The sequence below is a fragment of the Patiria miniata genome, unplaced genomic scaffold (assembly GCF_015706575.1).
Source record: "Patiria miniata isolate m_02_andy unplaced genomic scaffold, ASM1570657v1 HiC_scaffold_4, whole genome shotgun sequence".
NCBI classification, from domain to species: domain Eukaryota; kingdom Metazoa; phylum Echinodermata; class Asteroidea; order Valvatida; family Asterinidae; genus Patiria; species Patiria miniata.
The window spans coordinates 10,841,728-10,856,229 of record NW_024037071.1 but is presented as its reverse complement, the minus strand read 5'-3'; the positions used below and the strand labels follow the sequence as shown (position 1 = coordinate 10,856,229).

The 14,502-nt window shown below is 40.3% G+C and overlaps 1 protein-coding gene across 1 annotated transcript in view; it reads right to left on the bottom strand.

Moving 5' to 3' along the window:
* LOC119740104 (cilia- and flagella-associated protein 46-like) overlaps positions 1–14,502 on the bottom strand; it is a gene marked incomplete at its 5' end in the record, with an annotated part of 52,298 nt that overhangs the window by 10,546 nt on the left and 27,250 nt on the right. The window contains 15 exons of the mRNA XM_038215305.1: positions 411–529; positions 1,483–1,606; positions 2,372–2,524; positions 2,696–2,793; positions 3,991–4,173; positions 4,656–4,745; positions 6,000–6,089; positions 6,292–6,447; positions 7,090–7,176; positions 8,106–8,184; positions 9,212–9,282; positions 10,590–10,736; positions 12,275–12,410; positions 13,371–13,459; positions 14,359–14,449. Coding sequence (XP_038071233.1) covers positions 411–529; positions 1,483–1,606; positions 2,372–2,524; positions 2,696–2,793; positions 3,991–4,173; positions 4,656–4,745; positions 6,000–6,089; positions 6,292–6,447; positions 7,090–7,176; positions 8,106–8,184; positions 9,212–9,282; positions 10,590–10,736; positions 12,275–12,410; positions 13,371–13,459; positions 14,359–14,449 — 1,713 coding nt within the window. The remainder of the gene's footprint in view (positions 1–410; positions 530–1,482; positions 1,607–2,371; positions 2,525–2,695; positions 2,794–3,990; positions 4,174–4,655; positions 4,746–5,999; positions 6,090–6,291; positions 6,448–7,089; positions 7,177–8,105; positions 8,185–9,211; positions 9,283–10,589; positions 10,737–12,274; positions 12,411–13,370; positions 13,460–14,358; positions 14,450–14,502) is intronic.

The following is a 14,502-nucleotide window of genomic DNA, read 5'->3' as shown; positions in this document are numbered from 1 at the left end:
AAACAAAAAGTGGCATACCGCGTGATATACAAATATTGACTGCTTCAAGTGGTGTAATAGAACTAGACTAGAACTATGCCAGGAAGAATAATTTCACAGGGAGTTTATTGCCATCCCCATCTTTAAACGCAGTAAGCTTTTCAACAATAATCTCGTCAGTTACTTTTTGGATAGCTGCAAATGATCAACTCTACCCATAAGGGGTGCAAATAGCAGTTAATGCCAAGCCAAGGGTAGCGTTTGCTCCACAGGGTGTACTAAACAAAAAAACAGTATGTTTTAACTGTTTTAACTTAAATTAATCAAAACTTAATTTAAATAAGACAACAGGGGGAATCGACAACCTTTTTACACTATTTTGTTCAATAGGGAAACCAACATAAAATCCAAGTCCCTTCAATATCATCTACCTGATAGCTGGGTCCAAGTAAGACAGGACGGGTTTCAGATATTCCTCCAACTCTCGTAACAATTCAAGAAACTGCTCCTGAAGTTTCTCCTCAGCTTTCTCAATATCCCCGGACCAATCCTGTAATTTAAAAAAAAAAATAGCACGATTCAAATAACTAGGTTTGGACTTGACTCCCAATAAATACAGAGATAGTAGACTATTCATGAGCTTGCCAATGCATCATTTGCACTGCAGCCATCTTTGAGGTGGGTGCTGTTGTTAAACAGGGATTCCCATGAGTAGACCTCTTCTACATTAAGGGAATAAATGTGTGCTTGGCTGGTTTTAAACAAGACCAGTTTGGAGTCTGGATGCTGATATCGTTCAAGACTCCAAACCGGTCTTAAACATGTTGTTTAATACTGGCCAAGCACATATTTATTCCTATTCATAAGGACTGTGAAATACTGACTCACTGGTAGTATTGCGCATGCCTACGTGAGGACTGTGAACATTCAACAAAGGGTAAAAGGGACCAGATTTCATAGGAAAGTAAGATTTGAGGCTTTGCATGGTGGAGATACTAAATAATGAAAGGTGTACGGAAACACCATGTGGGAATAATTTCTCAAACTAAGAGAATGGTTCTGAAAAGAACCAGAGGTATAAACTCGACATTCTGGTCAGTATGCTCTGACCGTCTCCTGAAGTCTCCGTGCTCTGACTCTCTCCTGAAGACGGTCAGAGCATCCTGACCAGAACGTCAAATTTATACCTCTGGTTCTTTTCAGAACCATTCTCTTAGTTTTCTATTAGATTTCATAGGAGTCCAAATTTCATGTGGCACTGGAAAAGTGTTTAAGATTAGCAGCTGGTGTTTTATCAACTGTTTAAGACTGGTCACGTGACAGACTCTCGACCAATGGGAATGGGTAAACAGTCTTAGGTATTTATGAATCACTGTTAATAACAAAACACACCTCAAAGTTGGATGCTGAATGCACTTGATCTACAAAACACGGGTACTGGGTTCGTACTGGGTTCGTACTGGGTCCGCATCCCGGTTTACTCACACCCGTCCTGACAATTACCTTGATGCTCTCCTTCATGTCATCTGAGATGTTCTCCAGCATCTTCTGTCGCTGGGCCTGCTGTGATCGCTGGTACTCTGCCTTCAGCAAAGTGGCCATAACGTCCTGTTTATGTTGACGGAATCTGCATTGAGAGACAAAAAGGGAACCGATTGAGATCCACCAGCTTCCACTGCAGGTATCAGTGAAAGCAACACTGTAAAACTTTCTTTCTTTAGTGTGTATTTTTCTGAAATCAGATTTTTCCCTTGACCGTTTTTCTTAAGTGTTTAATGAACATGTATATACATTTACTTGCTTATCAATATTTGTTAACTGTCTTTTAACCAAGATGATCTGTATTGTTCACTTGTGATGAAATTTTGTGATAGTAATTGAAAATTTCTGCTCAATACAGCTTAACTTAGAATTGATGTTTAGTTTCTATTTTAGCTCAGTAGCATTTTGTATTTTTCACTGTTATGTGTTTTTGTTTGTTTTGCATTTTGCAAATAATTACTCAATTGGTTTCATAATATGAGTGTTTACATGTAAGCCTTGCTTGTTTTTTTGTATGTTTGCTAGGTTTGCTTTTAATTTTTCAATTTTTTGGTTGTTTGTTTTTGTTTTTGGTATATTCCCTGATTTTGAGAAAATTATATATTTTTCATTAATTTTAATGCAGGCTTTCCCCCTTATGTCAGAAACATCACTATGAGGTAATAGTAGAACCTTTTAAAACGAGAGAATTTGAGGTTTTTTGGGGTGACGTGATAAAAATATATAAAAACAGATTTGTCTGGTTATAAAGAAAAAGATCTAAAAATATTGCATTTGAGAAAGATTCTCTATCATTGAAACATCCGGCCTGCTAAATTTTATGATTTACAAAACATGACTGGTTACAGACCTCCTGTGCAGTGACTCCAGGATCTGGGGATCCACCAGTGCCCGAGTGACCTTTGCCCTGGATGTTGAACTCTGACTCCCTTTGGAGGGTTTACCCCCCTCCTTGCCTCCCGCTGGTTTGGGTCTGTCCAGAATGGAGCCGTAAAGTGTAGACCTGGTGCAGAAAATTGACAGAATGAATAAAAAACATTATAGGGTGTTTTTGCAGGAATTTTGCATCAGGGAGATAACAAAAAATGCGTTGGTGAGATACAAGGAATTCCAGAAATGAGTTGAAAACAAAGTAACATTTAAAGAAAAGTGGAAAGAACTTTTTTTTACTAACTTGTCTTCAGAATGTTGCAGGATGACTAGGTTGAAGTTTGGAGGCAGCTCTTTCATGAGGTCCATGTGCTGTGGGCTGACTGCAATACGTTTCCATGCCTATCGTGCAAACAAGACGGCAAACATCATTCACTTCACAAAATTAATTGGATTTACAAACCAATTATCAATTACAAACTTTTCTGGATTAAGCATTTGATACAATGAACTTTAAAGGCCTCATGATCACTTTCTGCTACAAAAAGAAAAAAGAAAACTACCAAATTCTCCAAAATAGGCATCTAATTCTTTTGCCTGTGTAGCTGTACGTTGGAGGAAGAGGGTGAACCTCACTTGGTTGAAACATTGTAATGATCCTTCAATACTCTGTGAAGTTTGCCATATGTTATATGCTGTCATTTTGAAGAAAATGACAGAAGATGGTCCGACACATCTTTGGAAATTCACGTCGTGGTCAGTTGAAATCCGTTCCCTCCATTAACGCATTGTCTTCTCTTATTATGTAGGAGACAGGAACTAGTCCAGCAGTTGTTTGAATAATACCTCCGTGTGATCAAATTTATTATAAAAGGGAGAAAGTGTTGATGAAGCTCTTCAAAATGTTGAACCACACGTTCTCAACATGCAACAAGGCAACGATTAAATTTTTTTCCCTCCATGTGTTTAAGATCATCCTGGCGAACCCTCTTGGGGTTTATCACCTTCTTTGTTGCCCTTCCCTTTCCATTTTACCCTTTTCCTCTTCCATCTGTTCCCCCTCCCTATTCTGTAATAAGCCCCTCCTCCCCCATTCACACTAATACCACATTTATTAATATTCTCCCTTGGTCCCCCTCTCCCACCCCCCTCCCCCACATCATCCCTGCTTTCAATCCCCTCTGATCCTTCCCACCACACTCCTTTGTTCCCTTATTCCTGATATTCATGCAGACTGGTCTCCCCCCCCCCCCCCTCAATCCCTCCTTTGTATTTCTCATTCCAATCCTGCATGCCTGTATGTCCCCTGCATGTTTGTTTCTTGTTCCTCTGCCATTTGCCTCTGATGAAGAAGGCCGTGCTAAGGCCGAAATATCAGGCCACTTACATTTGTTTTTACTTGTATATTTCAGGTCACAATCAATCCAGTCAGTTAGAAGTTGCAGCAGAATATACGTGTAGTTAGTTAGTATCAAATCTTGAAGAAAAAAACCTTTTCACTGTTTTCTCAAACTGCATATTACCTATGGAGCTAAATTAATTAATTGTTTTCACCAACTGCCTACAGTTCCTAAACAGAGTCCAAATATATCGTCCTACCTCAGAAGTTTCTTGCAAGCTTTCGTTGACCACTTTAGCCAAGGTGCTATAGGCCATGTTGGTGGTTGCCGCGTCACTCTCTAGTCGCTGTCGTTGCTGCAGTAGGGCTGCTTGCTTGGAGGTGGATGGATCACGCTGGGCCCGCAGCAGCAGGTCTTCAAGACACTTGGAACTTACACAACTCTGGGAACAAGAACCAGAATGTTGCAAAGCAATTAAATTGGCCTCAATAACTTATTCATATTGCTATTATGATTCAGTCTTTTAGTTTTCCCTCAAAGTGGACATGCACTGCAGCTGAAATGTCAAAAGTCACAGGATGAAGAAATGTTTAGGATTTTAAGAGCTGTTTTCAAAAGTGACACTTGTGGGATTGGCATACAGGATGCCGCCAATTTTGTCGACAGTATTTTGATGACACTATCATTCCACTTGGGCTTGGCACATCGGCAGGGCCAAGCTAGCGAATGCAGACACGATCACGTGACTGAAACGCACACTGGGATAACCAATAACGCTTCTGAATAGCAAAGCATATGTACATGTACACAGGGACAACAATGGATTAAATAATGATGGTTTTGGCTGGCTAAATATATGTGTACGCTCATCCATTCAGGTGCTAAGTTTCTAAAATGCACATATCTGAATTTTCCCTATCTCACCTGATAGAGAGCTAAGTATTGAGAGGTCATTGCACTATCATACTGACCACAGCTCTCCACAAGCTCAAAACATGCGGCCGCTACCAAACTCTGCAAGAAAGAATTGTGAAAAATCATAAATGACCACATACAAAATACTTTTCCAACAGGAATATCCTATAAAATGCTTCATGACACAAGGATGACAGGAACCTCAAAGAACTGAAAACTTTGCAGCTCTAATAAACTGTTTGCACCTCTACTTTACTGTACTACATTGCGTTTATTCCCTAATGATATCCATTCAAAGCTTGGGCATTTTAGGGCAGTACATAGGTACCGATGGGCAGTACAGGGAGTGGTAATAGGCAGGGACTATTTTAGACGTTGGAAGCAACAAGACCACCATTCAATACATACAAATGGGTGTTTTTTTACTTACCAATGCATCCTATTATTACTTTTCAAAGACTCAACTAGTTATCAAAAAAATTAATACCACAGTATGTTGTCTGTTGTGATACAGTACAATTGGACTCCTTGCACAAGTACCCCCTCAACGAATGGAAAGGAAAAGTTAAGGGAAACCATGGTAAGGGACATTCAAACACGGACAGTGCTTGATGCTCACAAGAAGAGACCACAAAGCGTCATGCACTGTTTTTTAGGCAGTCCATGGGTTACAGCCTCAAGAAGCAATGAAATGGCACCAAATTGGCTTCACTTCGTTACACCCACTGATCTCTATATAAAGACTGGATAGCGGATATCCATACACCAGTCACACAGTAGACTTTGTATATGGACCAATTCGCCTCCGGTCTCACGAAGATGGCCGCGTATATTACAAACGTTCTACGCATATATAGCACACCCGCTGTATCAAGAGTTGACGCGCAGTTTGGTCACGTACATGTATTATGATGTTCTAAAAAGGACACATTTCCGCAGTGATTATTTTTTCCAAAACGCCGAAAAAGGAACTGCGGCATTAAAAAAACAGAGTAAATCACGACGTTAGAGAAATTGTAAACCGTAATCAGTGGTGGTGGTCAAAATATAAATCAAGTGAACCGCGACGTTACAAAAGTAACCATGATGCTATAAAGACGGCAACTTGTCCTTTGTAGATCACCAGCCGGTCTCACCGGTCCCACCAATATGGCGTCAAATTTATTCATTGTGCGGCTCTTTATCCGTTATCCAGTCTTTATATAGAGATCAGTGGTTACACCCCTCAGTTGAACAAAGTACCATGGGCTACATCATGGCAGACAATGATTACTGTATACTAGCGACTGAGACAGCTACTGTTCAGATTATGGACTACCAATGCACCGGTTGGATTCAACCTTTGACCCTTACCCTGTCTCCTTTCTGGAGAGCGAGCTGCACACTCTGCGCAAGAACCTCCGTAGCCTGGGCCAAATACAGCTCAGAGACCGTCTGATTAGCCTGGCAAATCAAAAAATTTAAAAATAAAGAAATAAAAAAGGGAAAAAACAACAGTTTGGGTAATCAAAGTTGGCAATATTAGCAGCTAATGAGAAAATATTACTTCACAAATTCACAAGAAATGTTGCTGCTACTCCGACAACCACTACGGCCACTGACAACAACTATGGTCTTTGTTGGAAAGCACATGTGCTTGCCGTACCTTGATATCAGCTGCTACTGCTGAGTACTTGATCTGTTGAGAGGCAGACACCTCCGGATCCTTCCCATCAGGCACTGCTTCACCATCCTCCGTATCATCGATGTTCTTGATTGGCTGGCCGCCTCCTTGGCCAACTCCCGATCCAGCTGTGAGATTCTGAAACATGAACAAAAATAATCTTAACACAACCAAACAAAGTAAAATGGAAGCCTCAAGAGCTACTTTTGTTTTGCAGGCTGTGTGGGTTCCGTGCACAAGTACCCCCTCAGAAGGCAAGAAATGCTCAACCAATGCTCTACATGTATATACCAATCAGCTATCCAGCCCAATGTACTATGAACATCTTCATCCCTTAAAAATTCATTAAAAGTCCATTTCTCCGTGAAAAGAATCTTTAAGAGATGTTTCACGGACATTTACATGGGGCTTATATAGGACTAATCCTGTAAGGGTATTTTCACGTTTTTTTAATGACCCTGACCACTGAGGATTATCATTGGTTAAACATAACGGTACACTGGGTCTATCTCCATGAGTAAACAAAGGACTTTCTTAAGGGTGTTTTCACGGGACTCCTAATCTGGCTTAATATGTTGAAAAATCCGTGAAAATTAAGTTAACTGTAATTTCAAGGGAAAATGGCTCTTTAACAAATTTTTAAGGGATGAAGATGTTCCATGTCTGACACTTGACAAAATAAACTACGCAAAAGACCCTTGACACACAAATACACTACAGCAACATTGACATATCTTTATGATTATTTGATATTTTGGTTGCGGATATGTCAATATTCACCATGTATTGTAGATCCCATTGGCTTGGTGGTGCAGCACTACAGCTGTTAGCTAACATGCGCAGACAACGACCCATGTTATACAAACTCTGCAACAGTCAAAATAAAAGCAGATGATAAAAACAGATTCAATTGTTAAACCAGAGATTCACATAGTAGAAATATTTTGATGTAATTTTATTTTTTTGAAGAGAACCTCATACTCCCAGATTGTTTATCTGGGGTCAACTTTTTTTTTGTCCCTTGTGAATCTTTTCAATATTAGGTTTTGCCCTGTATACTGCCCCCGAATGATTGTGAGAAAAAAAATCACTCGGGTGGGACTTGAACCCACGACCTCCTGCTGACTCGTGCAGACGTCTTACCACTCGACAACCGAGCTTGCAAGGGTCGGCTGGCTGCTTCGAATCAGATATAGCAGCGGGTGCAATGAAACTAACAAGATGGATTCGCACCGGGCTGATGTTAATTCAATATTCACATTGAAATATATTAATTTATGATGTTGATGCGCCCCTCTCTCACCGGATATGCTGAATCTGGGTTAAGCATTGAAGAGCCATTCAGTGGCTCGAGCCCTCCGCCACCCAAGAGGTTGTCAAATTTTTTTGTTGTTTAGTCCCACGATTTGCCCTTGGTGATATGAATGTGGCCTATTTTTGCATAGTATAATATCAGTGTGGTGCCACCAACGTCAAAATAGTCCTCCCCCCAAAAAAAAAACACACACACAATTTTTTTTTTATGGCCAAAAATTTTGGGCAAAAACTTCTAAAAAATTGGAAAAAAAAAGTTGAGAGTGGCCCAAGTAAAATTTACACCCTTTCACTTAATTGATTGTATTTCTGAATCTAGGGACCCAAATGGACTGGGGTATAAAGGAGTGGATTGAGAAATAGTCAGGCTTTAATGTGATATATAATTTTACTGAAGAAAAACAAACAGTTTTAATCATTTGTTTTCTGTATGTTGCACTTTTTGTGGCACACTCTGTCTAATTTCCAGAAATTCATCTGACCTTTGCTTTGAGTTGACTGATGGAACCAGCCAAAGAGTGTGCACTCTGAAGGAGGGACAGGGCACCGGTGGCAAACGTGCTGCAGAGAAAGAAAAAAAGAGAGTTACAAATTTTAGATAATTTAAACTCAGACAAGACTAGGCAAGCCTAATAAAGTGGGAATGCAAAATTAAACAGACAATAAATCGAGGTTTACCTCAAGGTTTTATGAGGTTGTATGAGGTACCTTAAGTTTAACCTCAAGTTACTCTTTGGTAATTTGGCATTCTTCCCTGTTAACGAGTTCGCCCCAGGATTATTTTTGCTGAAAATTTCAATTTTGGAATGAGGCAAAATATAGCAGCCATCTTCTGATGTACAGCCGAATGCCACAAATATTGATTCGCAAGAGTCATTTCAACAGTATTTGTTTGATATTTCCAACAGAGCGTAAATTGCAGAACAATAGGTCGTGCACAGCAGCCAATTCAAAATCAACACACGGCCCGCCTCCACTGACGTCACGGACTTTGTGTGTGTGTACAAAAGACACGAGGGATTAGCGTGTTTAGACGTCACCCAGAGGCGATTGGAGGCAATCTTGACGTTTTAACCTGTCAGCCATGCCTGTGCATAAAGACAGCCAGTGCGTGTCAAACTGGTTAAAAGCAGGTCCCAGACCAATGTCAGTCATCTGAGTCAAATTTTTGGGCCAAGGTGAGACATATATAAGCAAGTTTAATTCACAAGTGACAGTCCGTCATATCGGTCAGTGAGACAGGTACAAAGAGGATTGCCTGCTGGCCCTCTAGGACAAGCAAGAAGGAATCTCACATTATGCTACAATACTGGCAATCATAACAAAGAACTTGAATCCTCATTTGAACATTTCAACCTTAAACAGAATACATACATTGAACAATTTGAAATACTTTACCACAGATGCTGCAGATGTACTGTCAATGCTTTTTAACAAATTTGAATTTTTTTTCTCCTAACAAATGTTCACATTAATGTAACATTCCAACAAAAAACTGGGTTATTTTGGTTTTGCATTAACAACAGTTTGCCTTCACAAGAGAACCAAATCATGAGCTATATAAATACCTGATACAATATACACCCACCTGGCCATTTGCTGCCACAGTTTGTCAGTATCAGTCAGGACTGGTGTGGCCGATATGAAGTCTTCTACCAGCTGAAAACAAAGAAAGGAGAATAATTGAATCAGTGCATGTACACGGTGTGCCACTTGGAATTCTCTGAAGCAGTCACACAGTGCCATTAAAGCTATAGTCCATCATTTGCAGCCATCCGAAAAGTAACTGGTGTAATTATTGTTGAGAAACATACTTTGTTGAAAGATAGTAAGGGGACTAAACTCCCTGTGAAATTCTTTCTGGCAAGCTGTCATTTTGAAGTAATCAACACGCGCCCACGGTTGCTATAATTCGTCGGATCAGTGTGCGACATCGCGTATAGCTCCAATCGGCTCAGTGAGAACACGTCTCGGATGCTGAATTCAGGCCCAATTCAAAACATGATTCAGCAACTTTTGATTTGAAATTGAGATCCTATAATGCTGTTTTTCTCGGAATATACAGCTGAAGCTGAGCTGAAACTTCATCAGGTTAGTTGTTCAGTATCCTTCATTAGATTTTGAACACTTTTGTTGCTTCAAATGAACAAAATGCACAAATTACAAATGATGGACTATAGCTTTAATAGGGCAGAATGCAAAATTAAACAGACGGTAACTCGAGGTCTACCTCGAGATTTTACAAGGCTTTGAAGGGGGTACCTCGGGGTTCAACCTCGAGTTACTGCTTGTTTAATTTTGCATTCTTCCCTCAACTATTCCTGCATATTTTTTTACTGCATTTACTTCAGATGTGTTTCTGAGCTCACATCATGTCACACATGGGGGAAAAGGTCTTTCTCTGTAGCAGCACCTTGTCTTTCGAAGCAACTTCGTGTACCTCTCTACATCAAAACTTCTTAAACAATTCATTTTTTCCAGGAATATCTCTAGACCAATCTCATGTCTTTCACATGTGGGCTCTTTAGGTTTATAGAGTTAATTACTACAGTGAGTTTTCTACGTTTTGTCTTTCCTTTCTCAGTGTTTTTGTCGTTGTTTAGTAATTTTACGAACTCTCTGGTCTTAATATTATTTGCCACCACTGTGTCAGAAGTGGAAACTCTCTACAAATCTCTACTCTTTAAAAGCCTCTTCCTTTTATTTTGTGTGCTTTCATTATTTCACTGATCATCGTCTTCATGGATAGGAATAATTTAACCCATTAGCACTTGAATTATCGCATGTTTTTTTTACTCCTTCATGAATCCATGAAATCATACAGTGAGATGGTTCAAGGAGAAACAGACAAAATTGTTTTTACCGATACAGGGACTAACGGTCAAAATTCCACCTGATTATTACTTTTATTCATATTGAGGGTTATGAGTGTCATTAGTTTAATTTCAATATAAAACGTTTATTACCTTTTCCACTTCTCCTTTTTGAGCCTCGGCTAGTTGGTGATGTCTCTGCTCCTCTGCGTAGATAACAAACATGTCAATCAGGAGTTCAGCATAGGAGATCTTGAGGGCACAGGACTCACGCTGCAGAGGCAGGCTGATGCTTCTCATCTGGAAAGACAAGGAGGACATATACAAATATTGACTGCGTCGAGTGGTGTAGTAACTCCCCCCCCCCTCAAGTCTGTCGATGGAGCACTCTGTTTTCCTGAGGCAAAGCTTGGGCACCGTGGTCTATTGGTTACTGTGTTTGACTCATGTGCCGTGGTAGGTGGATTCAAACCCTGAAAGGGAACATGGTGCATGTGTTCATGGGCACATATGGAGAACTAGGGAGCATTTGCTCACTCGCCACTAGTGGAGCTCTGTTTACGTGGGAAGACTGGCTCATGTCTAGGCACTCTGAGCAAACTTTCGTTAATACGCGTGTTGGTTAAACTTACTTCCTCGCATCGCATCACAAAATGCAGATTTTCCTCTTTCACATGAATATGATTTCTTTATGAAGAAAGGCGAATAATTTTTATGTGCACTTTTTCATTGAAAAACGGGCAACTCAGTGAAAATTTCGCGTTTCCTATGGAGGTCACGGCACATTTCCCCGATTTTTTAGGTTGCAGGTTTACTTCTTCGAACAGCACACGTGTGAACCCGGTCGCATACAATTACCTCGCACGGTTTCTGAAAGATAACACAATAAGCTTTCCATTCATGTAACAACCGTTTAGATTGGATGAGAAGGACAAGGGGCACTTTTCTTGTCAAATCAGACATCGTTTTTGTTCCGAGGATCGACCTGCTGTTTATGTATAGTCCGGTCAACGCAGTGGGGCTGTGCAGGTCGCCGGGTCAATACACCGTTGTGTGTGACCGCAGAGCATGCAGGGCTTTGATTTTCTGCACATATGGGTGGCAAAGTTCTCCATATGGACACTTTACTACAATTACCTCGCTCCAGCCTGGAGTATAAAATGGGTACCAGTGAAGGTAGAGACCAGATTGCACTGATCTTGAGCTGCTGCTGAACAATGGTCTCATGGCCTGATGAACAGGGGTAATAACTGTGAAGCACTTTGAAACGTTTGGTCTAAAGCGCTATATAAGCACCAAATTTATTTTGTATAAACTTGAATGCTCTTTGGGTCACCAAGGAAGGCTAGTTTTACTGTACCAGGAGTTAAAGCGGTCAAAACCTGTTTTTGTAAGACCTGACCCATAGATTCTACTTAGTTTTAAAAGATATCCTTTATATTGGAACAAATTTCAACACAAAGGTACTTCTATTTCAATCTGAAATAAGTTGAAAAATTACTTGCACTTTCCCAAACAACCCTTCCATTAAATAGGCTATTTGTCCTCAACTCTGTAGCGCTTGGGTATATATGCATGTGCTCAAAGACTTCCAGTTGTTTGCTATGCATATAACACTTTTTATTATTTCAATTTTCAATTTTTTATTATTTCAATTTTCTGTCAAGTTCCCTGAGTTTTCCCTGATTTTTTTCCCCCAAAGAGTTTTCTCTGCCTGAAAAAATGGAAACTAATTTCAAAAGGTCTTCCCCCGATTTCCAGAGTGGTTGGGAACTCTGTTGAAGGTGACATGGAATAATTCTTTAGGAAGTACTTTGAGGATCTGTTTGGTGCCATACCTCTTGCACTGCAGACAGCGTGCACACGTCCTGCACTAGGCTGTCCATCATCTGCACTGCTTGCTGCATGATGGACTGGGCTTGCAGGAGATAGCTGTGCTGTAGCTCTTTGTCGTCACTGTCGCATGCAAACAACCTGAGGAGGAAAACGTTACAATGAGAAGTCATGGAAACTTGGTGGTAGTATAAAGTGCACCACTTGTCCATGAAGCAATATGTATCATGGTCAGTATACGGAAGACTTCATGAGCATGGACTTCGGCTATGTAAACCATCTGTTGCTCGTCAAATTTAATAACAAGCAACATCTAGGGGTGTGCATTTACGGGTAGTAAGGGAACGGGGTACCAGATTGAAAAAAAAAAGGCAGGTACCCGGGTACGTGTTATACAAACCCAACCCCAAAAATTTAAATCTCGGAAGTTGCTGTTCAGAGTGTTCATTAAAGGTTCACATGATAATACTACATTGGTGCATCAATACAGCTAGATACTATGTATACAATGAGCTTTATAGCTTTACGGTGTTAACTGCAACTTTCACGAGTGTCATAAACAAGAAATACATTTTGTTTTCCCATGCGGCCTGATTTTCATTTTGAAAATTCCCCACAAACGACATTCAAGTCCTTTCTTTTTCATCGTCTGAGAAGTTACTAAGTAATTTGTAAAGTTGGTTATGGGTACCCGACCCCACGATCTGGTTCCCGACATCAGCTGTCTGGTACTCGGGTACCCTGTTCCGATGCACAGTCCTAGCAACACCCCAGCAGTCTACTGCCATTGCTTCGCTCACTGTTTGTGCCGTGTTGGGGAGCTTCATAAAACTTACCCCTATAAAGACTACATGTATTGAGATCTGTGCTCGAAGTAAAGAGGGAACTAGCCAAGCTCTACTAACATATATGCATAGTTGGGAATAAACTGACATGCATGAACTACACAGTCATAAGTATGGCTAGGAGTACAAGTACATGTGTCATACAAGGATGTCCTGCAGTTAATGTTTTTTGCTTTTCTTGAAATGGAAAATTGACTGATGAGAGCCTTTCGCTAATGAATATGTAATAGGTTAGACAAAAATTCCACAGAAGTACCTGAGTACGCTAGCATGTTGCTGCATGACCTGTGCAGCCTCTCGCTTGTAGTTGGCTTCGATGAAATCCTTGGCACTAAACTGCAATCTCTGTAGACAGATTAAAGGGACCTTGAAGTGAATTTTACACTGGAACTTATTGTGTGCAAATTCCCATTCCTCTGAAATGTATTAAAACTATGAGACGTCTGCTTTTGGTAAAAAAAAATTCAATCGTACACATTGTAAGAAAATAGATAATGTTTCGTTCTTTTCCTGGCAACTGTTATTGCTGTTATGTCGTTGGCTCTTCACACGCTCTTCTTTTTTGCTTACTTTCTTTTTATGTTCAAATCGAGAAATTTTCTTGATGAAAAAAGATGGTGCATAAAGTTTGCTCAATGATTTACTGTCAAGTAGTTAATCATCAATGGCCTATGAAGTGGAGTGTCATGGCCGAGCGGACTCAAGCTCTGCGGATGTTTCTGATCAGCAGAGTGTGGGTTCGAGTCCCGGACTCGACACTTATGTCCTTAAGCAAGACACTTAACCATTATTGCTTTGTCCTTTGGATGGGACGTAAAGCCGTAGGTCCTGTGTGTAATGCACATAAAAGAACCCAGTAACACTATTGCTAAGAGAATGGGTTTGCCCCGGTGTTTCTGGCGGGGCGTTTATCTTCAACCAGATGAAGGCAGCACTTGTAAGAAAGGAAGGAAGAATCACAAACAACAGAAAATGTACCACAGCACAAAATCTAAAGTTCTGGCAACTTTTGGTGCTGAGTTAAGTCTGGAGCACTGACATTTATGCCTTGACTTACAGTGCAGATTTGCTCATGGATATAGAATTTGCAGGCAACAAAACGCCCTTGAACACTGCAAGAATCTGTGATTAGCCTAGAAACATTAAAAGTATATTCAGATTGGAAAAGGAAAGCTTACCACCAGTTTCCAGCTATTTGATAAAACATTTTGATAAAATGTTGACTTAATGTGTGAGTGACTCACCTTGCATGCGAGCTTCAGCTCGTTATGTGCCTTGGGTTTCATGGTGTCTTTACTCTCCTCAAGAACTTGACTGATCTGAACTGAAGCAAACCTGCAGAAAAGATAATACATGTGATCAATGATGGTGAGAGACATACAACAACT